This window comes from Mustelus asterias, chromosome 3 (genome assembly GCF_964213995.1).
Source record: "Mustelus asterias chromosome 3, sMusAst1.hap1.1, whole genome shotgun sequence".
In the NCBI taxonomy this organism is placed as follows: Eukaryota; Metazoa; Chordata; class Chondrichthyes; order Carcharhiniformes; family Triakidae; genus Mustelus; species Mustelus asterias.
Window position 1 is genome coordinate 117,481,274 of NC_135803.1, and position 25,995 is coordinate 117,507,268.

At 42.9% G+C, this 25,995-nt stretch overlaps 1 protein-coding gene across 1 annotated transcript in view; it reads right to left on the bottom strand.

Annotated features, from left to right (window-relative positions):
- The window catches only part of tafa1b (TAFA chemokine like family member 1b), a 514,467-nt gene that overhangs the window by 66,068 nt on the left and 422,404 nt on the right, over window positions 1-25,995 (bottom strand). Inside the window, exon 3 of the mRNA XM_078210152.1 lies at window positions 17,371-17,511. Coding sequence (XP_078066278.1) covers window positions 17,371-17,511 — 141 coding nt within the window. The remainder of the gene's footprint in view (window positions 1-17,370; window positions 17,512-25,995) is intronic.

The following is a 25,995-nucleotide window of genomic DNA, read 5'->3' on the forward strand; positions in this document are numbered from 1 at the left end:
AATACATGTGACAATAATAAATCTAATCAAATCAAATCAAATCAAAAGGTCAGGCATCTAAGGAATTTTACCCTGTGCCTAAGATTTCCCCCCAACTCCTGGCATTTCCCCAGTGAGACCCCTGGAAGTCTAGGCTTCATGATATCTCCTCTTCAGGACTGCATGGGTGGCCAGCAGTTCTTCTCGGATGAAGGCAAAGGTCCATCTCAAGCTGATTAAATGCCAGTTGGCTGTAAAATCAATGTGAGGTGAGCTCACTGCAAATGTTAATGTTGGGGGCTGGGTATACTACCCGTTGCCCCACATAAAATTCAGCCCAAATTTCACTTTAGCTGATGACACTCCAGCCTGAGGGCAGAGATGGTAGGAGCAGTACTACAATTGTCTGCAGTTCTGGAGATACTTCTGCAAAAGGCGTGTTGCCCTCTTTGGAGTTGGCGGGAGTGCATCCACTAATAACAGACTGCTGGAAGAATACCTATGTGGAGGTAGCAGAGCAAGCCAATGCAATCTTTCAAAGGTTGTTGGAGCTGATGCACAAGAAATTTTCTGGATTACTTTCAGTGTATGCCATTATGATGAATGTCAACAAGAACTCACTCTCACTTTGGTGCTGTTTCACTAAGGTGGGGTGGAAAGCATTTGGATAAGCGTTCAGCCAATTGACACTTGCATATCTTTGTTGCTGCAGGGCACACTTTGTGGCAGGCACGGAAGTGTGTTCCTAATGTCAATACATAAATCATGAAAGGTAGCAGGCTTCCAGCACAAGCTACTTGCAGGCTGTGCATTCAAGGACTTGTAGGCTCAACAGTTGTGTGACACAAGACAGGACGTCGAATTTTCTGGTATGAGCTTCAATATTGTGTGCAGGGACTGCTAAAGGGGATCTTTGGCACCATCTATGATCTTCCAAATTCAACATATTTCTGTTTTCTAACTTACAAGAGCTTGATCCTATAATGACAGGAACAAGTGGAGCCACAAGAGGGACCTTGCCATTTGGTATTTACTCACTATGCGAATAGATTGTACTCCTAATTCTGGGAGAGGTCGGAGACCTTCAACAACCTTAAAGCTGATGTCATTGTTTATTATTCTTTCTCCCTTACAGATACACTTATTGTTTGAAAAGATTGATATTTCCATGACTGCATCTCTAGTGTAGAGTGCACTGTGAAGATGTATCTTCAGACATATCTAAAGAGATACATCTTTGGCTATTACTGCCAATGGGTGGGCAAGATGCCTTCATGTGTATACCTACTCTCCTGCTCAGGTTGTCCCCTTACCCTTCCAAAATTAACAGAGTGTCATCTTGAAGGATTGCCTATCTTGAAAACTATGGTTGTGGCAGCTAAAATTGCAACTCCCAATAAGCCAATCATTATAAATAGACATCTGCTAAATATGGAAAAGTTTAACCACAACTGAAGTCAACAATAAATATAATGAAAATGATGGAAAATATTCAACATGCGACAGTTAATGAGCATGAAATTCCATGGTTAATCACAGGACTCCCCTTTGCAAATTTCCAAAATGGCTATATGTATCTCAAAAAGGTACCCATTGCAGTGGTGCAAGAAAGCAGATCACCACCCCTTTCTCAAGGGCAATTAGAGATGGGCATCAAAAGCTGGCTTATCAGTAAGGCTCACATCCCATGAAAGACATGATGTGGAGCTGCCAACGTTGGACTGGGTTAGGCACAGTAAGTAGTCTCACAAGACCAGGTTAAAGTCCAACAGGTTTATTTGGCAGCACGAGCTTTCGGAGCGGTGCCCCTTGACTCACCTGATGAAAGCTCGTGCTACCAAATAACCTGTCGGACTTTAACCTGGTCTTGTGAGACTACTTACTATCCCATGAAAGAATAAGATAAATTTAAATGAACTTTGAATGACTTTAACTCATTTCTTGGTGTAAACATGCAAAATGGGTGCAACAGGTAATTCCGTTATACTTGCTTAATTTTAAATGGATTCTTGGAGGAATCATATGGAAAGTACAATTGCTTTCTGCTCTTAAATCAAGGGCTGATTACAGATTGACTCTGTATGTGCTTCAGGGGAATAAATAGAGCTAAGGCTTACCTGTTTGGTACTGGCACAGGAAATTTGGCATGTCCGCTACGATTCTCACCAACCTTTACAGATGCAGCATAGTCGAGGCTGGCCCGGGCTTGTTTGGGGGGCAAGCGATTGGGCCATGGGGGGTGTCGGAGGGGCAGTGATGTGGGGGTCGTGGAACTGGCCAGCAATCGGGAGGCCGACAGTGCGGGGCCACTGTGAATGTGTCGATCTTGGCGCTGAGAGATCGGTGCATGTGCAGTGGCCAACTCAGCGCTATGCTGCCGGCCTCTCCAGTGGGAATAGGTCCTGCTCCGATTTTCAGCGTGATTCACGCTGAGGCATTCTGCAGTGCACAGAGTGTAAGAGATTCATTTTGAAAATCCCGCTGAAAAAACCAACATGATTTACTCCAGTTTTTATGCAAATTCAACACCTAGAATCTTTTGGGGAAAATCGCCCCCAGTGATACTTTAATGGAAGTCCAGCATTGGTTTCCAGCTCTACTTTGTCTCAGCAGATGAACATAACTGTAAACCTTGATATCAATGATAACATAGGCTCTTGGGCCCACATAGCAGAGTGGATTTCTGTGGGCATCCTCTTGCTCATCCAGGGGAACAGCAGCGGAATCCCTAGTTTCTGCCACTCTTAAATTACAACGGATTAGTGGGAGAATCCCAGAGGCATTCACTCCAGGATGCTTGCAGCCCATGTAACACTTTTCACCATGATAGCCTGGGTTTTTTCTGCATTTCCCTGTGCCATGCTGTGCATTTGCCTCAGCTTCCTTGCTTTTCACACACTGACTTCCTTTGCTACAGGCCATTTATGCACCTTCCCATTTTGTGCAGCTCCAATGCAGGTTCTTGACCATGTATTATGTGCGTCTTTTCTGTTACAAGCCAGAGTAGAAACTTAGCCATATGAATGCTTTGAAAAGAAGGGCAGGATCGAGCAAAATAATAGCAGAATTGAACTGTAACTCCAGTTCTGAAGACAATGCACATTAGTTTATGTGTCTTTGCACTGGCATAGTTTAAGTAGGTCAGCTTTGCTTTCTTCTTCAAGGGGGAGGCTGACAGATAAAAAGTGGTCTGTATAATTGACTCCTGGATATGTGTACAGCATAACACTGACAAATAAATATGGTAACCCAAGTCTCATGCTTACAAACCAAACACATAAACTATTATGAGACATTGCTGATATGCAGAACGGTGTAAAATCCTCACCATGTGCGTTTGAAGTCACAGTAATCTGATCCAGAGCATTCTGTTCACAAATTTTTTAAAAATTCTATCTTTGGATTTCTGTTTGGCAGTTTAGGGAACAAGCAACCTTAATTAAGGACACTGTGCAACAGTGATAAAACTATGGAGATAGGGAAAAGATTAAGAGCAAAACCGTCACTGAGGCCCTAACACAAACAACTCATTATGTGTGCATAACTGCTTAAGGATAGTCCTTTCTGTGGTGCACTTTGGCTCTAATCCAACCATTTTTGCAACCTATGCAAACTTAATCTATAATAAGTTGTTTTTTTTTTCTATCTGAGCATTTTTACCTTACATATGATCTGTTCCTGAAACCGTGTTGCATTATCTCTAGTACTCTGGCTGCTTACACCTTTACATATCCCATTACTGGTGAAACACTAATCCATGCCTTCAGCGCTTCAAGGATTGATTTCTCAAAAGCTCTTTGCAGCCTCTCTACCTCCACCTTTCACCAACTTCAGCTAATTCAGAACTCCATTCCTGACGATCTCTCTCACATAACCTCAATGCCAATGTCCCCAAACACCCCAATATTCAATTTCATAATCCTCACTGTTGTCTACGAAGTGCTCTAAAGCTTATTCCTTGCTATTTGTATCAATTGTCCTTCTGCAAATACAAGTATATATCCTATATTTCATTAATTTTGGATTATTGATTGTTCCCTAGTCCTTATGCGCCATCATCAGAAATAGACATTTCAGTCACGTTACCATGTTTTATATCAAAATTGACTTTATTTATTGAGTGGGCTGAACCCACAGCTAAAGTTTTTAAAAGACCGACGGCAATGTTTTTAAGTGACCCAAACAGCAGTTCTTAAAATGGCTGAGCATTTACATAATTCCTCCTTGCAAATGACAAAGCTATCAGAAAGGAACTGGGCTGTCTGGAAGTAGCTCAGCCGGACAATTAGCTCAAATAAATCCCTTGAACAACTCGCAGAGATCCAGATATAATGGGTGGGATTTTACGGCCTCACTCATCCCAAAACCATTAAAATCCAGCCCAAGATCAACGGACCTTCCCATGCTCCATCCTTCGCCTGCTCTGATTTCTGTGGCAGGCGGGCTGGTAAAATTCCTGTGAATCTGGTTATTCAGATGGATACAGACTGAGCCAAGCACTCTGGTCAATGGACCCAGGCTGAGAAGAGGGTTTCACTGACCATTCAATCTAATCACTTTAAACAATGGTAAGAAATCTCACAACACCAGGTTAAAGTCCAACAGGTTTATTTGGAATCATGAGCCTTTGGAGTGCTGCTCCTTCCTCACCTGATGAAGTAGCAGCACTCCGAAAGCTCGTGATTCCAAATAAACCTGTTGGACTTTAACCTGGTGTTGTGAGACTTCTTACTGTGCCCATCCCAGTCCAATGCCAGCATCTCCACATCATTTAAACAATGGACCTGGAATGAGGGTTCCCCAGCTTGCTCTGACCATTTTTGGTAGCGGTCCAGGTTGTGAATGGAGATCCTGTGATTGGATGCTAAACTTTTGTGTTAAAAATAAATACTTTTTCCAGGGTTAGAGACAGGCAGATCATGAATGGGTAACAGCGAGAGAAGAACTTATGGTCCCTTTCTCTCTCTCCAGCCATTCAGCAAGTGTGTGCTCTGTCTGTATCTGACCAGACAACATGACAGGCAGTATCTTCAATGTAACCCGAGCAGCTGCTGGCTTCAGAGGAAAAGACAGATATTGCACAGCAAGACTTTAAATCAGCTCTGCGCAGAATCTGGAAAACAACCTGAAATTATCCAACTCATCAATCTACACAATCCATATATGACTGACTTTCTTTAGGATATTTTTAAACAATTTAATCCACCCTCCCTCCTTGTAACCTACTTTGTGTGTCTGTGTGTGAGTCTCTTGGGTGAGTGTGAGTTAGAACATTTTTATTATTTTTACCTATCCAATTTTAATGACGATAAACATTATTTCCTTTTATAAACTTACAAGAAAACCTGCCCATGTGTGTCTTTCAAAGTCGCAACACTTAAATAATTAAATACCCACTAGATTGACGAACAAATTATTTTAAAAAGTGCCTGTTGTGATTTACTGAGGGGCAGAATGAGAGGAGAGCTGCTCCACCACTCCTTGACTAGTGCCACGGTGGCACAGTGGTTAGCACTGCTGCCTCACAGCGTCAGGAACCCAGGTTCAATTCCAGCCTTGGGTGACTGTCTGTGTGGAGTGTGCACATTCAGTGCACTTAGCATTTAGCATAGCACTACCAGTGCCACATGCTAGTGAGAGGAGGATTAGGCAGATGAATGAGAGCTGGTGCAGGGAATTAGATTTTTGGATCATTGGGATCTTTTCTGGGGAAGGGGTGACCTGTTCAAGAGGGACGGGTTACACCTGAACTGGTGGGGGACTAACATCCTGGCAGGAGATTTGCTAGAGTCACTCGGGACGGTTTAAACTAGTTTGGCAGGGGGGTGGGATCCAAAGCAGTAGGGAGACAGAAGAGAAGGTTGAGGACAGCACAGAAGTTAAAGAGAGCACATTAAGTAGTAAAGGCAGTGTCAGTATTCCTAGTACCAGACAGATCAGGCAAAGGCAAGACAGAGAGCAAGGGAAGTCCAGATTAAACTGCATTTATTTCAATGCAAGAGGCCTGACGGGCAAGGCAGATGAACTCAGGGCATGGATGTGAGACTGGGATATTATAGCAATTACTGAAACATGGCTAAGGGAGGGGCAGGACTGGCAGCTCAATGTTCCGGGGTACAGATGCTATAGGAAAGATGGAACAGGAGGTAAGAGAGGAGGGGGAGTTGCACTTTTGATTAGGGAAAGCATCACGGCAGTACTGAGAGGGGATATATCCAAGGGTTCGGCCATCAAGTCTATATGGGTAGAACTGAGAAATAAGAAGGGGGAAATCACTTTGATAGGGTTGTACTATTGGGCCCCAAATAGTAGGCAGGAAATTGAGGAGCAAACATGTAATGAGATTACAGATAGCTCCAAGAAATATACGGTGGTAATAGGAGTGGATTTTAACTTCCCCAACATTGACTGGGACAGCCATAGTATTAGAGGGTTGGATGGAGAGAAATTTGTTGAGTGTGTTCAGGAGGAAATTCTCATTCAGCATGTGGGTGGCCCGATTAGAGAGGGGGCAAAACTTGAACTCCTCTTGGGAAATAAGGAAGGACAGGTTACAGAAGTGTTAGTGAGGAATCACTTTGGGACCAGTGATCATAATTCCATTAGTTTTAAGATAGCTATGGAGAATGATGGGTCTGGCCCAAAAGTTAAAATTCTAAATTGGGACAAGGCCAATTTTGATGGTATCAGGCAGGAACTGTCAAAAGTTAATTGGGGGAGTCTGTGGGAAGGCAAAGGGACATCTGGTAAGTGGGAAGCTTAAGGATCAACAAGGTCATCTATGTGTGGATCCACAAGAGATGCAGATGACACCAAGATTGGTGGCGTAGTGGATAGTGAAGAAAGTTATCTCCGATTGCAATAGGATCTTGATCAATTGGGCCAGTGGGCTGACGAATGGCAGATGGAGTTTAATTTAGATAAATGCAAGGTGATGCATTTTGGTAGATTGAACCAGGGCAGGACTTACTCAGTTAATGGTAGGGAGTTGGGGAGAGTTACAGAACAAAGAGATCTAGGGGTACATGTTCATAGTTCCTTGAAAGTGGAGTCACAGGTGGACAGAGTGGTGAAGAAGGCATTCAGCATGCTTGGTTTCATTGGCCAGAACACTGAATACAGGAGTTGAGACGTCTTGTTGAAGTTGTACAAGACATTGGTAAGGCCACGCTTGGAGTGTTGTGTACAGTTCTGGTCACCCTATTATAGAAAGAAAGGATATTATTAAACTAGAAAGAGTACAGAAAAGATTTACTAGGATGCTACTGGGACTTGATGGTTTGAGTTAAAAGGTGAGGCTGGATAGACTGGGACTTTTTCCTCTGGAGCGTAGAAGGCTGAGGGGTGATCTTATAGAGGTCTATAAAATAATGAGGGGCATAGATCAGCTAGACAGTCAATATCTTTTCCCAAAGGTAGGGGAGTCTAAAACTAGAGGGCATAGGTTTAAGGTGAGAGGGGAAAGATACAATAGTGTCCAGAGGGGCAATTTTTCACACAGAGGGTGGTGAGTGTCTGGAACAAGCTGCCAGAGGTAGTAGTAGAGGCGGGTACAAATTTGTCTTTTAAAAAGCATTTAGACAGTTACATGGGTAAGATGGGTATAGAGGGATATGGGCCAAATGCGGGCAATTGGGATTAGTTTAGGGATTTTTAAAAAAGGGAGGCACAGACAAGTTGGGCCGAAGGGCCTGTTTCCATGCTGTAAACCTCTATGACTCTATGACTGTATTCCACAGATGCTGTCAGATCAGCTGAGATTTTCCAGCATTTTTCTGTCGTTATATTTAGAGTTTCCCTGACTAGAGCGGCACACAGCGTCATAATTTTCTGAAGTGGCAACTGAGGAAACATATATAGTTTAGCTCCCAATCAAAACCAGCAATAGTGCAGCAGCTGGCAGTGCAAACTGATTCAGAGGTAATCGAAGCTCAGAAAACACATAAAAATCTCCAAACTGTCCCATTTAGGGATATAATGTCAGATAAAATGTAATCATTTGCATGCAGCCACCTATATTTTTCCCCCATAGAGAACTGGTAATTTTCAGTCTCTCAATAAAATGTACATTTCGGGCATGAGCGTCTATTCCCACTTAGTTAACTGGGACATTAACTCAGTAAAATATTCCCCTGGTTAATGGACAAAACACAATTAATACCTTCTGTTATATTGTAAAAGAGGATCGGACTGCCACGTCTCGTACAGATGCATCGAGGGGTATTTTGACATTGAAGAGTGTGTGGGTGTAAATGCAGTTCTGGGATTTAAGTTAGCTGAAAATTGAAGTATGACCGGAAGCCGCTTCCTATCTGCCAACTTCTAGGTTTAACTCAGACGCCTTTGGCTACATGTACATTGCTTCCTTTGGAGAAGCAGGTCAACAATTATATTTAAATACCTGTATCCCAAAGATACTTCAACCACCATTTAAATTTCACAACATTTGCATATGTTTCCCAGACTTCCTGAAACTTACCATTGAAACTAATGTGGAAAGACTGAGAGGGATTTCATGGGATTCAATAAAAGTCAGGAACACAACATCAGTAAATTCTCTGCTCTGATGAAGAATCATCCAAACTTGAAACGTTGGCTCTATTCTCTCTCCACAGATGCTGTCAGACCTGCTAAGATTTTCCAGCATTTTCTGTTTTTGTATCAACAAATACTCAGTGCTCACTGTGGGGGCATTTTACCTCCCATTGGGCAACAGGGTTTGTTGAAAGCATTTGGATTGGGAGGCGAGTTTTTGCACTTTGGAGGTATTGAGCCTCAAGATCAGGATAGACAGTTCCATCACTGCCTTCATTTGGACTTTGAATTAGGTAGCCATTAGCAGCAGCAACAGCCAGCTATGGAGAGACTTGTGGGTGGCCAGCAGAGAGGGAAGTGACAGAAGGTCAAGGTCATAGAAGGTACAACAGGATGTACAAGCAGAGGCTCAGCTTCCTTCATCTCTCAGGAAAGCAGAGTTGCCAGAGGTTGAAATGGTAGCATCAGGTGGCAGATATCTGCAACTTCCCAGAACAATATCAGCTCCTTATTGGACGTGGTGGTGGCCACATGTTACTAATGGCTTTAAATTCACCGCCCCAATCAAAACTTGTGCCTTCAGATCCCTTCAGAATACTACCAGAGACATAGAAACATAGAAACATAGAAAAACTACAGCACAAACATGTGCCGAACATATCCCTACCTTTTAGGCCTACCTATAACCTTCCATCCTATTAAGTCCCATGTACTCATCCAGGAGTCTCTTAAAAGACCCTATTGAGTTTGCCTCCACCACCACTGACGGCAGCCGATTCCACTCGCCCACCACCCTCTGTGTGAAAAACTTCCCCCGAACATTTCCCCTGTACCTACCCCCCAGCACCTTAAACCTGCGTCCTCTCATAGCAGCCATTTCCACCCTGGGAAAAAGTCTCTGAGAGTCCATCCGATCTATGCCTCTCAATATCTTATATATCTCTATTAGGTCTCCTCTCATCCTATGTCTCTCCAAGGAGAAAAGACCGAGCTCCCTCAGCCTATCCTCATAAGGCATGCCACTCAATCCAGGCAACATCCTTGTAAATCTCCTCTGCACCCTTTCAATCTTTTCCACATCCTTCCTGTAATGAGGCGACCAGAACTGAGCACAGTACTCCAAGTGGGATCTGACGAGGGTCTTATATAGCTGCATCATTAACCCCGGACTCCCAAACTCAATCCCTCGATCGATAAAGGCCAGCACACCATACGCCTTCTTAACCACCTCCTCCACCTGTGGGGCCGATTTTAGAGTCCTATGGACCCGGACCCCAAGGTCCTTCTGATCCTCTACAGTACGAAGAGTCTTTCCCTTTATATTGTATTCCTTAATCCCATTTGACCTGCCAAAATGGACCACTACGCATTTATCTGGGTTGAAGTCCATCTGCCACTTCTCTGCCCAGTCTTGCATCCTATCTATGTCCCTCTGTAACTTCTGACATCCCTCCAGACTATCCACAACCCCACCAACCTTCGTGTCATCGGCAAACTTACCAACCCATCCCTCCACTTCCTCATCCAGGTCATTTATGAAAATGACGAACAGCCAGGGTCCTAGAACAGATCCCTGGGGCACACCACTGATGACCGACCTCCATTTAGAAAAAGACCCATCTATACCCACTCTCTGCCTCCTTTGGGCAAGCCAGTTCTGGATCCACAGGGCAGCAGCCCCTTGGATCCCATGCCCTCTCACTTTTTCTAGAAGCCTTGCATGCGGGACCTTACTGAACGCCTTGCTAAAATCCATATAAACCACATCTACCGCTTTCCCTTTGTCAATGTGTTTAGTCACATTTTCGAAGAACTCCACCAGGCTCATAAGGCACGATCTGCCTTTGACAAAGCCATGCTGAGTATTCTTGAGCATACTAAACCTCTCTAAATGCTCATAAATCTTGTCCCTCAGGATTTTCTCCATCAGTTTACCAACCACCGAGGTTAGACTCACCAGTCGGTAATTTCCTGGGCTATCCCTATTCCCCTTCTTGAAAATAGGAACCACATTCGCAATCCTCCAATCCTCCGGCACCTCTCCCATCTCCATCGACGATGCAAAGATCATCACCAGAGGCTCTGCAATCTCTTCCCTCACCTCCCACAGTAACCTGGGGTACATCCCATCCGGACCCGGCGACTTATCTATCTTGATGCCATTCAAAGATTCCAGCACAATCTCTTTGTTAAAGTCCACATACTCAATCTTTTCAGTCCACCGCAAGCCCGCAGTACATCCATCCAGGTCCTTCTCCTCTGTGAAAACCGAGGCAAAATACTCATTAAGCACCTCTGCCATTTCTACTGGTTCCGTACAGATTTTCCCACCTTCACCTTTTATAGGCCCTATTCCTTCACGTCTCACCCTTTTACTCTTCACATATTTATAGAACGCCTTAGTGTTTTCCTTAATCCTACCTGCCAAGGCCTTCTCGTGACCCCTTCTGGCTCTCCTAATTTCCTTCCTACAAGCCGTATACTCATCTAGATCCTTATCTTCGCTAGGGATCTGAACCTTTTGTACGCTTTCCTTTTCTTCTCGACTAGGTCCCACGGTTCCTTTAACCTACCAACTCCTCCCTGTCTGCTGGGAATGTTGTCCTGTAGAACTCTAGACAGACATTCCTTGAAAAACTGCCACCTCTCTTCAGTACATTTCCCCGAGAATACCTCCTTCCAATTTACTCCTCTAATTTGCTGCCTTATGTCTTCATATTTCCCCTTACTCCATATAAACGCTTTCCTAGCTTGCCTGATCCTCTCTTTTTCCAATGCAAGCATAAAGGAGATAGAGTTATGATCGCTATCCCCAAGATGCTCTCCCACTGAGAGATCTGACACCTGTCCAGGTTCATTGGTCAGTATCAGATCAAGTACAGCCTCTCCTCTTGTAGGCTTGTCCACATGCTGTGTCAGGAAACCCTCCTGAACACACCTAACGAACTCCTCCCCATCCAATCCCCTTACCCTAGGGATATTCCAATCTATGTTTGGGAAATTAAAGTCTCCCATCACAACAACTCTGCTATTATTGCAACTCTCCAGGATCTGTTATATCCCAGATCTCCCAGTCAGCTGCACACAAATTCATCAGAGAGGTTACTGATGGATTGTTTTGTCGGGGCAGCACTTATGTACTTTGCCCATGTTATGTATGAATGAGCAACCATTTGACTTTGTGTTCCTGACTGGTTTCATACACGGGCAGAGTGACATTGACTGCAAATACATGTTAATCCACGTACTCTTGGATCAACCAGGAGTATTCGTAAACTGCAAAAGATTCTCTCCATCAACATTAAGTTGGTATGCAACTAGAGGAAAATTTATGCAAGACAGAGCCAAATTCCCTGGGAGCTGCCATGCTGTGTTTGTTCTGTGGCAGTCCAAGCTTCCTGACCTCTTCAGAATTAAGGAGCAGCTGCGAGGACACAATGTAGATGATGACATCCATGAGCAATCTCACCAATGAAGTGCAAGAGCAACATAATAAAAGCCATAAGATCACCAGATGTGTACATTGAACAAGAAATCAGCATGCTCAAGGTATGCTTCAGATGTCTGGATAGATTTGGAGGTGTCCTTCGGTAATCATCTACCAGGATCTCCAGAATGATAGTCCTCTGAACAATCTTGTACATCTTGGAGCTATCAGATGAATAAGGTACTGTGCAGATAAATCCAATTAAGAAGAGGAGGATAAAGATAGTACCCAACACCAGCCACGCATATCACTACCAGGGATTTCCTTACAGTTGTAAGGTCAATTAGTCATTACCACTGGACCAATGTAACAATCACATCCAACAACCACTCTCTACCTCCACCCACATTCAATCCCACTGACACAAAACAGCCCTGTAACCAACCATCCACATATTGCACATGTCCCCATGATCCCTGTCAATTCACATATTCCCATTCATTAACCAGCAGCCGAAAAGGTGAGATGCCATTCAGTAGCCAAGTATGTTCAACATTGGAAAGTGGTGCAAAGTAATACAGTTTACCTAATTTGCAATATGCTAAGTTTAAGTTGTTTAGTTCAAACATCCATGTGCATGCCCTTGTGAAACTACAAAGCTTTACTTTTTCATTTCCAACCACTCCTATTGTGGTACAGCAGAGGGAAGTGCAGGCTCCCAAAGTCCATATGTGGACTGTTTAGATGCTCTTTGTCGATGTCTTCCATGTGTTGGAGTCCCTGGGGATCCTGGCAAAATTTGTTGTGCCTGCACCTGTGCAGTAGTAACCTTGGTGATTGGGAGGGGAGGCAGCATGTTGGGTACTGGCTGAGGAGTGGGGTGGGGAGTGCGAAACGGGTGAGAAGTGGGAAGGTTTGAGTAGAGTTCCCGCCTCTGTGTCCTTTTGTCATCATCCCTTTCTCGGGCTCGCTACTATTCACTCAGTTGCACATCATTTGGTAGTGCTCTTGCCTCTAAGTCAGAAGATTGTGGGTTCAGTTCCTAATCCTGGAATCTAACTGAAGTGCAGTGCTGAGGGAGAGTGGTTGTTGAAGATGCTTTCTGTCAGATCAGATGTTAAACCAAGGCTCCAGCTGCTCTCTTGGATCTGATGGCACTATTTTGGAGAACCACCAAAAATAGATTATCTGCTCATTATCTGTGGCTGTTTGTGCAAGCTTGCTGTGTGCAAATTGATAGCCAGTTTTCTACGCTACAAGAGTGACTTCACTTCAATACTACCACATCACCTTTTCAGTATTGTGGGATGTCCTGAAAGGCACTCCACAATATTTTCTTTCTGCCATTTTGCTGGTGAACAGCCTGGTGGTGATATGAGCTCCAAAACTCAGACCAAAGTATCTGTCATCCTATTTTAGAATCTAGACATGTTAGCATCGGAGTTTGCATGGTTGTGGCCAAAGTCTACATGGACTCACTTGACTGTTATCATTGATGTTGATAGATTAGTGAATTTTTCCATGGAATGCTTAAGCTGTGACAGTGTTATGAATGCAGGTCCCTTTAAGAGTAAACAAGGACAAGTTTCAAAGTGAGTTGAGAGCAGGTCATGCTTATTGAAGCCTGTAGATAATAGTTGAGTTTTCTCCCAATATGGGTTTTCTTTGTTTCTGGACAGGGAGAGGATCCAGATGGGAAGAGTGCGAACTAATATTTGCACTGAACTATCATGTCGCAGCATTTTCCTTTAAGGGGTGGGGATTCACGGAAGTCATGTGACCCATTTGGCCGATTGGGCCAAAGCGCATGAATTCTGGGCCTGAGCATGGCCCCTCCCAGGAAGTCTAGGATTTGGAGTCGAAGCATTCGGTAGCATCATTCTAACTCTCAGTAAACAGTTATTACAGTTAATAAGTAGTTTTGCTGTTATTCTACATGGTGATTGCCTCTCCTTTGATCATATTACATTGGCAACAAAGATCAGCAGCGCACTTTCCAATTTACCACAGGAAACAGCACAGTAGACCTTGTGTATAAATCATTGGAAGCATGTCTGTTCAGCACTTAAGTAAGTTTTCAAAATTCCTCTAGTTGGGAAACTTGAGCCTTTCGACCCTAACTGGATTCACTACAATGAATGCCTGCAGCACTTCTTCAAAGCAAACAAAATAGTGGGGGGAGGAGAAACAAAGATTAATTCTGTTCACAGCCTGTGGTGCCCAAATCTATAAGTTGATAAGAAGCTTGACTTCTCTGGACACCCCAACACTAAAACCTTTGAGGAACTCATAGAATTAGTAGAAGGGCATTATCATTTAAAGCCCTCAGTTACTATGCAGAGATATAAATTTAATTTAATGGTAAGAGCCCCCGTGGAGGCAATAGTGGCTTTTATGCTGAGGTTATGCTGGACATTGTGAATTTCGGTCTGCCCGTAATGAGATGTTGAGAGACCGGCTAGTGCGTGGGGTGAATGATACTACCATACAGAAAAAACTGTTGGCAGAAACAGAACTAACCCTGAAGAAGGCTTTAGAAATTGCCCTTGCTATGGAAAGTGCAGAAAAAGGTGCGATGGAACTTCAAAGTGTGCAAGCTGGCAATGTCCACCAAGTTTGGAGGGAAACTGCCAATGGAGGCAGTGCCACATATGTGGGCACAGAGTTTAACGAACAAAGAAGTACAGAACCAGAGAGAATGCAGAAGTACTGGAGATTCGGACTACAAAACAGGGACTGTGAAGAATGCCATCAGTGTGGGGGTGCCCACATCCAGGTGAAGGATAGGATTAGGGAAGATGTGTGATACACCTCGAGTAGAAAGGAGCAGATAAGAAGCAAATGCAAGGCTAAACAAGACTTGCCCATTACTCAAGGAAAAAAAAAATCAGGCTCCGGTGCACAGCATAGAGAGTAATCCTGAAGGTACACAGGCTGAATAATATTAAGGTGGGCAAAATGGTTCCCATCACAATTGTATTGATGGTTAATGGTTGTCAACTCAAAATGGAGATTGATATTGGAGCCTTCACCATAGTAGTGTGGGAGCAAATTTATCGATGCCTACACAGAGGGCTCTCCCAGGTAGTCTAGGATTTGGAGTCGAAGCATTCCATGGCATCATTCTCACTAGTTATAACAGTTAATAAATAGTTTTGCTATTATTCTGGTTGATGGTCACCACTCCTTCGAGTATATTACATGTAGTATAACAAGAAAATGTTGTGAATCAGAGTATGTCACCTGCTGTTTGATTTGGTAAATGGATATCCATCTTATACAAGCTGGATTCCTCAGTTTTCTCCACAATCATAGACAATGTGCTTGGAAGGTCTGTCAACATGTCACAGATTTCCTGCTGTCCCTCAGTGGTTATTCATTTCATCAATGACTTCTGAAGTACAGCACTTGTGTCTTGCAGTGCAAAGTTGTGCCCTTGATACAGACCCTCCATGGTCACCTGTACCACAACTGTCCACACTTGCTCATTTGTGAATAGCGGGTCAATTCCAACTAGCTGCCTAACTGGATCCATCAAAAAGGATCTGTGCTGATGTGCGGTAAGCATGAGTCTTCCAATGGTTGACCCTCAAAGGGAATCGGCTCCCCTGAGATTCTGGGAAGTCCACTGATTGCAAATGTATGTGTGAAGGTCGAGTGGAGAGAAAAGGCTGAATTGTCTGGCAAGGTAAAAATGCTACAACATTATAAAGATTTGCCTCACCAATGAAATAAAGTTTATTACATGTCTGAGTGCTGTGTGACATGTGGATTGCTGCTATTTAATTCTATCACCTGCAGACCTGCAGGTCGCTGCAAGGTGGCAATCTCTGCATATCTGATGGGCAGGGTTGTTAAAGCACTACTGATTTCCAACACTTCCTCCTCTGTAGCTGTAAACTGCAAAAGATGTGGAGGACCATTTCCAGTTTTGTCCCTCGCCCTTGTGCTCTAGACTCCCCTCCTCCTGCAACAAGATAGGCCTACGACTGATTGTAATGGTAGGTGTTCACCCAAAGGATGTTGTACTCTTGGTGAGAAACAGAAAACTGCGTAAGGATGAGGGTGAGTAGGACTGGAAAAATGGAGATGCGAGAAAGTGCAAAGAGAGAGAAGGCTGGTGCACTTACAAGGTAAATGGGTGACGGAATAAGCCAGAAGGGTACACCTGATGTGTTCAATAGGATGCAGGAAAATGTCCAACTACACTCACATCTGGTTAGGTCATTCCTATACTGAATCCAGCTGTGTGACAGAATGCTCCAGGCCTTGCTGAGAAAAAGTATTTATTTACTGCTGACGGCACCCAGCAGTGCATCAAGTGAAGCTGAACCACAATCATTGACATCGTAAATCCACTGAGAAATTTCACCCTCTCTTTGTGCAAACTCATTTTTACTCCAAATTTTGATGCTTTAAAATAATCCAGTTGAGATTTAGTCTTGCAGGTCCGTACCACACCCGGAGTCATATGCATTGGATGCCAGTCCCAGAATAAGTGGCTTCATTAAAATACCACAGATCATGCACCTTCTCTCCTTATTTTGAATATGTCTCATGTTTGTTATCAGGATCATTCAGTCTAGTCAGATCAGGAAGGGAACAATTTAAACTGCATTTCTAGATGGAAAAAATTCATCTTGGAGAATTTTTTATTTCATTTTTCCATTCTATCTCATTTTCCCTCTCTTAATCCAGTCTTTTTTCCTTTCTCTCTACTCATCTATCTTTCTGTATTTGATTTGGCACTAATTTGCCCTCCTTGTCTATTATTCTTCTTTCTTAATCCTTTAGTATCATTAGTTATGTGGACAATTGATCCCACTGTTCACAAACACCCTGACTGATCTCGCTATGCTGTTATTGGCTTGTATTCTGACATGTCACGGTACAAATTATACCTGCTGCATTATATTGTGGTTTAGGCTGCAGAATGCATAGTTCCAGCAAGATATGGCCCAAAATGTGAGCAAAACATCTCCTGAATTAACATCTTGACCTTTAGATATATCAGAATTCAATGTAACAACATTGGACCATTTTTACACCAAGCCCTCATTTCCCTGCAAATTGAAATGAATCTCAAACACAAGGTACTATGGCCACAGGATGCTTCAAAGTGACTTCCATCTTGTAAGGAGACAGGATAATAAACAACTTCAAATAAAGTTACTGTTCTTAAGCTATAAAATATAAATGGATGTTCTTATTAGGTTTATTGTTTACTCCTTCAGAGGTCAGTATTTATCTGATTAATTACAAAGACTGAAGACTCATCTATGTTGCTAACTCATTTAAGTATAAGTTTGCAATTTAATCAAAAAATGCCACTGAACAGATTACACTGCCTGAAATCTGCCTAGCATTATATTTAACACATTTGTGTCTGCGATTTTTAAATTGAATTATTATTGATTTAATTTACTTGCCATCAACACAAGATGGTCTGGCTCTGGTTGTCCCAGCTACTTTCCCTGGCAGACAGGAACACTTTACAGTCTGTGATCGTTCTTCAATTCGATTCTTGTTACAGCATCTGTGTGCTGCTATTACTTCACATGTACCTCCATCTAAAGGGGAAGAAAAATAAATTACAGTGTCCGTCAATAGTAAAAAAAAACAATTTTGTTCACTAAATTTCAGAAAAAGACTCATTACTTAATTGAGTACAATAAAGCCAAAAGATAAGTTGTAATAGTAATACTTCAAATTGCAACTGATTATTTAAAAATTGCAATGCTTTGAACTTGTTTGTAGCATGCATACTAATTCTAAAACCATTACTATCAGCCTGTGATTTATGAATAAGGCTGTCAAAATCTGAAGCATTGAAAATAGAAAGCAAATCATTTCAAAAAATTGCAGAAATCATGTGCTCCATCAATGTCTCTCTTTTTGTTCTATGCAATGTAAATAGACAGTTCCTATTTACATGTATATTCTACAAAACTGGCCTTGACTGTTAGTCAGTTGCATATTTAACTTCACAATGAAGGGGAACTTGGGTGTACTCCAAAGCCAACAACAATGCTTAATATGTCAACAAGCTAATCATCCACTGAGTCTGAACATAAAGAAAAGCGCTGTGATTTATTGCATAACATAGAGTTTGTTAATTTCTTTTTAGTGTTGACAAGCTTTAATGTTTCAGCTGAATTTCCTACATCCTATTTTGTTTAAATGCCATTACATGTTTAGCTTCCAAGTAGTTGAAAAGTTAGTCATTGTACTTTGAGGTTCAGATCTCATACAAAACAACAAAATAGTTAATTTATCTTTTAGGAATGCACTCTTCAAATTATTGTTGATATCAAGGTTCAATCATTGAATGTATTCAAATTTTATTTCTCTGCCTGTTGTTTAACAAGTTGACACCTCTGCTTCTAAAGCAAACCAAGTGCAGTCATATGAAACATTAATCTTAGCTCAAAGCAGGTTGGTGATTAAGGGTTTGATGCATGTCGCCGTTGGAGATCTGGAGATTTCAGAGACAGTGGGATTACATGCGAACATTATTACAGACTTTTGTCATTTAAATATTATACTAACTCTTACTTCACTCGTGCAATATGTTCCCCTTCATTATAAACATCGTTAACAATTCCAGGGAGACTGCATGTGACATAAATCTGCAGAATTTTGAATGAACTGAGATATAATTCTGAAATTACATGACGTGAAATTCAGGTCTTCTTGTAGCACATCATTACTTCTAAACTCAAGGACCATATAAAAGGCCACAATTTGCTTAAGCTAGCAAGTCAATCTTTTTTTCATGCTATTGGCTTTGATCGATTTCCTTGGCACTTCAGTAGTATGCTCCCACCTAGATGCACTATGGCATCGGAAACTTTACAAGTGACTTTTAACAGGCTGTTTGATGAACTAAAACGGTTTCAATATTGACATAATTTCAGGACCAGTTCAGCACTATGAGCAACGGTCTGATAGAACGTGGTTAATGCACCAAACAGCAATTGTGATTTCTTCAGCGGTTTAAATGAGCCAGTATAATGATAGTCAATTTGTATTTTTTCATTGATACAGGATTGAGCAGCGATAAAAATATTAGTTGTGCGGAAAAGTTTCGAAGTCATCAGCTTCTAAAGAAGAGTGTTAGTTTACTGCCACACTTAGACATTTAATGCAAGAAGGGACAGAATCAGAAACTGTTGGAAATACAGAGCAGGTCTGGTGACATCTCTGGAGAGAGAAAGTGAGTTAATGTTTCAGGTCGAGTGCCTTTCACCAGAACTGCAAAATGTTGCAGATGTGACAGGTTTTAAATGAGCAGATGCAGAGAGAGTGGGATTAGAGGAAAGAACAAAGGGGAAGACCTGTGATAGAGTGGAAAATAGGAGAAAATAATTGGCAAAAGGGATTATGGTGTGAGGCAAAATGAAATGGTAAAGAAAAATAAAATGGCTCTAGAGGAGGTGTAAATGAGAGTCATTACCAGCAGATGCCTTCTGAAAAAATTGAAACAGTGGTTATGATCTGAAGCCATTCAACTCAATATTAAGAATGGAAGGCTGTAAAAGGTCTCAGTGTTGTTTCTCAATGGTGTAGAAGGCTGAGGACAGGGAAGTCAGAATGCACTTGGAGCAGAGAATTAAAAAGACAGGCAACCGGAACGCAGGATAATGCTGGCAGACTTGAGAGATGTTCTGCAAAGCGATCACTCAATCTCCATTTGATCTTCCAATGCAGAGGAGAGTACATTGTGAGTAGCAAACACAGGATGCCAAAATGAAAGATGTAAGTAAATCACTGTTTCACCTGGACAGAGTGTCTGGGGGCCTGGACGATGGAAGGGCAGGTATTACATCTCCAATGTTTGCACATTAAAGTGCCACGTAATAGAGTAGCAATGTTGGGGGCAATTGCGAGTGCACCAGGGTGTTGCAGAGAGAATAATCCCTTTGAATGCTGAAAGGAGAAAGCAGGGGTAGATATGTTTGGTGATGGCCTCAGACTTGAGGTGGTAGAAATTGCGAAGGATGATCCATTGAATGTGAACATTGGTGGGGTGGATGGTGAGACCAAGGGGAAGCTCTATGGTAGCTCTGGGAGGGAAGGGGAGGGTGACCACAGAAGTGTGGGAAATTGGATGGACCCAGTTAACCACTATTGGAGAGGAATCCTCAGTTGAAGAAAAAGGGAGACATATCAATATCAACGGTGGTCTCATCTGAACAGATTCAATGGGGAAACTGAGAGAATGGAATAGAGGATGTAGGATAGGAAGCAATGTAGTCAAAGTAGCTGTGGGAGTCAATGGGCCAATAGTAGATATTAATTGACAGGCTATTTACAGAAACAGAGACAGGGAATTCAAGGAAGGGAAAGGAAAAGTCAGAGATGGACCAAGTGAAAGCAAGAGAATGATGGAAATTGGAAGAAAAGTTAATGAAATGTTAATCTAATATAAAAAGGGAATACAATAAGTTTTTTTGGGCAACTTCAATACTGACAACTAAAAGGAATCCACATTTCTGCTTGAAAGACTGAAAGGTTTAGATAATCTTACTCAATCTGGTCTGACAAACGTAGAGCCAAGTTCAGTTTCAATGGCTCTTTTTCAAAATTCTGCCAAACAGGTTTCACAAAGGTCACCATTCACATTCTATGGATCTAACTGTCCAGATGAAATTGAAATTTTAGGCTATGACAGCAAAAATAGAAAGTTAATATATTATTTCATTTGGTTGCTTTATGAATTATGATGTTGCATTTTAACATTAATATCAACTGTTTAGTCCACAAAAATGTATAATGTTTTTTATACAACATTGAAAAGCTGGAGAAGACCCCAAACATCAATAACTTATCACTGAGAATGGAGCTGACTCAAAGAACAAAGAAGAACAAAGAAAATTACAGCACAGGAACAGGCCCTTCGGTCCTCCAAGCCTGCACCGACCATGCTGCCTGACTGAACTAAAACCCCCTACCTTTCCGGGGACCATATCCCTCTATTCTCATCCTATTCATGTATTTGTCAAGACGCCCTTAAAAGTCAATATCGTTTCTGCTTCCACTACCTCCCCCGGCAGTGAGTTCCAGGCACCCACCTCCTTCTGTGTAAAAAACTTGCCTTGTACATCTCCTTTAAACCTTGCCCCTCACACCTTAAACCTATGCCCCCTAGTAATTGACTCTTCCACCCTAGGAAAAAGCTTCTGACTATCCACTCTGTCCATGCCCCTCATAATCTTGTAGACTTCTATCAGGTTGCCCCTAAACCTCTGTCATTCCAGTGAGAACAAACCAAGTTTCTCCAACCTCTCCTCATAGCTAATGCCCTCCATACCAGGCAACATCCTGGTAAATCTTTTCCAAACCCTCTCAAAGGCTCCACATCTTTCTGATAGTGTGGCGACCAGAATTGAACACTACATCCCAAGCGTGACCTAACTAAGGTTTGATAAAGCTGCAACATGACTTGCCAATTTTTAAACTCAGTGCCCCAGCTGATGAAGGCAACTTTCCGTATGCCTTCTTGACTACCTTCTCCACCTGTGTTCCACTTTCAATGACCTGTGTACCTGTACATCCAGATCCCTCTGCCTATCAATACTCTTAATGGTTCTGCCATTTACTGTATATTTCCCATCTGTATTAGACCTTCCAAAGTGCATTACTCAGTACAAGTGAAAATGAAAAGAAGGGGCAAATTAAGTGTTAAGTTATGTGAAGGCCTGTATGGGAAGCCGAAAGGTGAATAGACCTCAGATCAGTTTGGTAGTGAAGACAGGATAATGTGAAGAAAATTATTTAGTCAGCTATCTGACATAACAGATAACAGCTCTGTGTTCCTCAGAGGTCTTAGTGTAATGATAATAGTTGCAATAGATATAAATATATTTGTTGTTTTATTGTGTATTTAAGGGGAATGTTTAAAATTCAGCTTTATGCTACAAGTATTCAGTATGTCTGGAGGGAATACAGCTCAGATGCTGGGAGCGCAGGATAATTACTAATTTCAGCCATGTAGAATTAACTTAGGAGAGGGGTAATGGATTTTTGTTTATAGATGAAGGTTTCCCCTGGGGTTTTTGATTAGGTTGATTAACAGGGTCATGTGATAATGTAGTTACTGGGAGGAGCTAGGTATATAGCAGGGAAAAAACAGCTCAGGTTTGTTTAAATACAGAGGTCTTCAAGCTGCTCTGAAATGCAAAATCTCTCCCTACAGGCTTCAAGGCTGGCTACACCCCTTATAGCAAGAATATTTATGGTTACTAACTGTATTCAAAATGCCATTGTAAATCTGTAGGAAAAATGTTGTTTACTTGGAACTGAGACAGACATAGTTAGAAATTAAAGTTGTTTCCTTTCATTTTTAAATATTGTTCAACTGTTAATGGTTAAGCTGCTTCATTTGTTACAGTTATAGTTAAACTGTGTTATTAAATAAAGTTTGTTTCACTACAATAGGTCTCTAATTTGTCAGTGGAATTACTCCTGGAGTGAAGCATCCTTTCCTCCCATTTATGCCAATGTAGAAAAATTATTGGGGTCTAGTCTGGCATCCTAATGTAACTTGGGGTTCTGGTATGGAACCCTAAAACTAAGCCCAACTGTCAACTGCTTCATCATAAGATCAGATGTGGGGATGTTCATTGATGATTGCACAGTGTTCAGTACCATTCACAGCTCCTTATGGAGAAGCAGTCCATGTCCATATCCAACAACATTTACGTTTGGGCTGATAAGTGGCAAATAACATTCACGCCAGGCAAAGACCATTTCCAACCAGAAAGAATTCAACCACCATCCCTTGACATTCAATGGCATTGCCATTGCTGAATCACCCACTATCAACATCCTACAGGTTACCATTGACTAGGAAGTGAAATGGACCAGCCAGATAAATACTATGTTACAAAATTAGATCAGAGCCTGGGAAATCTATATGTGTAACTCGCTCCCTGTCTCCCTAAAGTCTGTCCACCATTTACAAGCTGCAAGTCAGCACCTGCTTAGATGAGTGCAAGCCCAATAACACTCCAGAACCTCAGCATCATCTAGGACAAAGCATCCTGCTTGATTAGCATTCCATCAACATCTTAACTGTTTAATCCTATCACCAATGACGCACAGTGGCAGCAGTGTGTGAGAAATATAGAATGTACTGCAACACCATGCCTCCTTTAAAAGATCCTTCCAAACCCAGGACCTCGATCACCGAGAAAGACAAGGGTACAAGTTGCATGGGAATACCACCACCTGCAGGTTCCCCTCCAAGCCACACAGCATCCTAACTATATTACTATATTACCATTTGTTCACTGAAACTTCCTCCCTGACAACACTGTTTTAAATTTTTTTAAAGTTTATTTATTATTGTCACAAGTAGGCTTACATTAACACTGCAATGTAGTTACTGTGAAAACCCCCTGGTCACCATACTCTGGCGCCTGTTCGGGTACACCGAGGGAGAATTTAGCAAGGCTAATGCACTGAACCAGCACGTCCTTCAGACTGTGAGAGGAAATCGGAGCACCCGGAGGAAACCAACGCAGACACAGGGAGAACGTGCAGACTCTGTACAGACAGTGACCCACGTCAGGAATCGAACCCAGGTCCATGGCGCTGTGAGGCAGCAGTGCTAAGCACTGTGCGGTGATTGTCCCTAACCAGATCGATTACAGCAGCTCAAGAACGCAACTAGTCACTGTATTCTCAAGGGTAGTTAGAGATGAGCCACAAATGCTGACCTTGCTAGCAAATCCCACATTCCATGAAGTATTAAGAAATAATCTCCAAACTAAAGTACTGAATAGTTTACAACTGTAGAACTTCTTGTGCACAAAGTACGCACACTCCTCTTAAGGACACTTCCCTAAATGTGGAATACTTATTATGTGCAGAGATATTGTTGGAGTTCAGTCAGATTGAACTGCAGCTTTCCACTGCTTGACAACCCAAGGCCTGCAGCCTCTAATGTCAAGTCTAATGGGTGATCTTACAAAAAAGATTCTAAGTGCTGAATGAGTGTGAAAGTGGGAGAGAATTGTGCCCATTTTTTCGGCGAGATTTCAGACACAGGTTTATGCACTTAGTGCAAAGAAAGGGGCAAAGTGTGATTCACACCTGTAGGGGGAGTGGATGAAGTAAATTCTCACTGGAAAGCCAGCTGCTCACAGCTAGAGGGAGCCACTGCGCATGCACCGATCTCTCAATGTTCTGTGTAAAGTGTACATAGAACACTGAAGATCTGTCAGTCCTCCCATCCCCCTGGCTATCACCCTCCATCCCCCTCAGATTTTGCCCATCCACCTTCCAGACAATACCCCCCTATCACTGGCCCCCCTGACTGAGCGCTGCCCCAATAGATGCCCCTGCCCCAGGTGATCATTGCCCCGTCCAATTCCTTATTGCAGAGTGTGCAGACCACTTCCTTCCCTTAGACCCTGCCCCCTTCAGACCCCACCCCTTGACACTGCTCGGTGTCCGTGGGCAGTCCCAGGCTGGCAGTGCCAGGCTGGCAGTGCCCAAGGGGCACTGCCCCCTCTGCCCCTGACCAAGCATGGGGCCTCAAAGGCCTCTGGTCCCACTGGCAAGACCATCACACCTGGTCTCCATTGATGGGGACCATACGTGATCCTTTCTGGTGAGGACCTTCACGGTGAGGTCATTAAGGCAAGTGAGGCCGCACAATGCATCCCGGGCTCATTAATACTTATAAATAAATCCAGCCTCGCGCCCTTCCCAGGTGCGAGATTGATCACACCGACAATCCAGGGCCAGTAAGATTGCAAGAGGTGAGAAACCAGAAGCGAACCTGGTTTTTCGCCTCTCTCGTGATTTTGCCACACTGATTGACCAGCATGACGAGCTGGTAAGATCGCCCCATTGGTGGAGCTGGATGACTAGTCATCATCAACACTGCCCTGGAGATATGCACACATTATTGATTCAGATGTGAGATTAATTAAAGGATTTTCAAATATCCCCCAGCAGGTATGTCATCTTGAGCCACTTTGATGTTAAAGAGGCTTGCAGAAAATGGGCTACTAAAAGCATCCAAAAATTATCTGGATAGAATGGCCCCAAGTTTGTTTGCGACTTTTGAGATTTGGAAAACTGATGGGGCAGGACTTCACACCACTAGTATGGAGCCAACTTAAAAAGCCTTGTGAACAAGAGGTATAAACTTCCTTTAAGGTCAATACAAATTTCTTGTGTGAAAGTGCAAGGATAGCCATTGACTTCAGGACGTGTAGTGGAGGACATGCCCCTGTCTACATCAACAGGGGCGAAGTGGTGGGTTGCGCTGAAAATCCCACCCATCACTGCTAGACTGGGTCTGTGGGAGGTGGTGAGGGAACCAACAATGGGCATCCTCACCAATCTACCTGTCACAGAAGCATCTGACCATGACAGTATTGGTAGGAGTGACCACCACACAGTCCTTTTGGAGATGAAGTCCCATCTTCACATTGAGGATACCCTCCATCATGTTGTGTGGTAACACCACTGTGCTAAATGGGATAGACTTTGAACAAATCTAGCAAATCGAGACAGGGTACCAGCAGCAGCAGAATCGTACTCAACCACAATCTGAAGCCTCATGGCCTGGCATATCTCCCACTCTACCATTACCACCAAGCCAGGGCATCAACCCTGGTTCAATGAAGCGTGAAGGAGGGTATGCCAGGGACAGTACCAGGCATACCTAAAAATGAGATGCCAACCTGGTGAAGCTACAACACAGGGCTACTTGTGTGCCAGACAGACTGAGCTAAGCGGTCCCACAACCAACGGATCAGATCTAAGCTATGCAGTCCTGCCAAATCCAGCCATGAGCGGTGCTGGGCAATTAAACAACTCACTGGAGGAGGAGACTGCATAATGATCCCATTCCTCAATGATGGGGAGCCCAGAACATCAGTGCAAAAGATAGACTGAAGCATTCGCAACAACCTTCAGCCAGAAGTGCTGAGTGGATGATCCATCTCAGTCTATTATGCAAGTCCCCAGCATCACAAATGCCAGTCTTCAGCCAATTCAATTCATCCCACATGATGTCAAGAAATGGCTAAAGG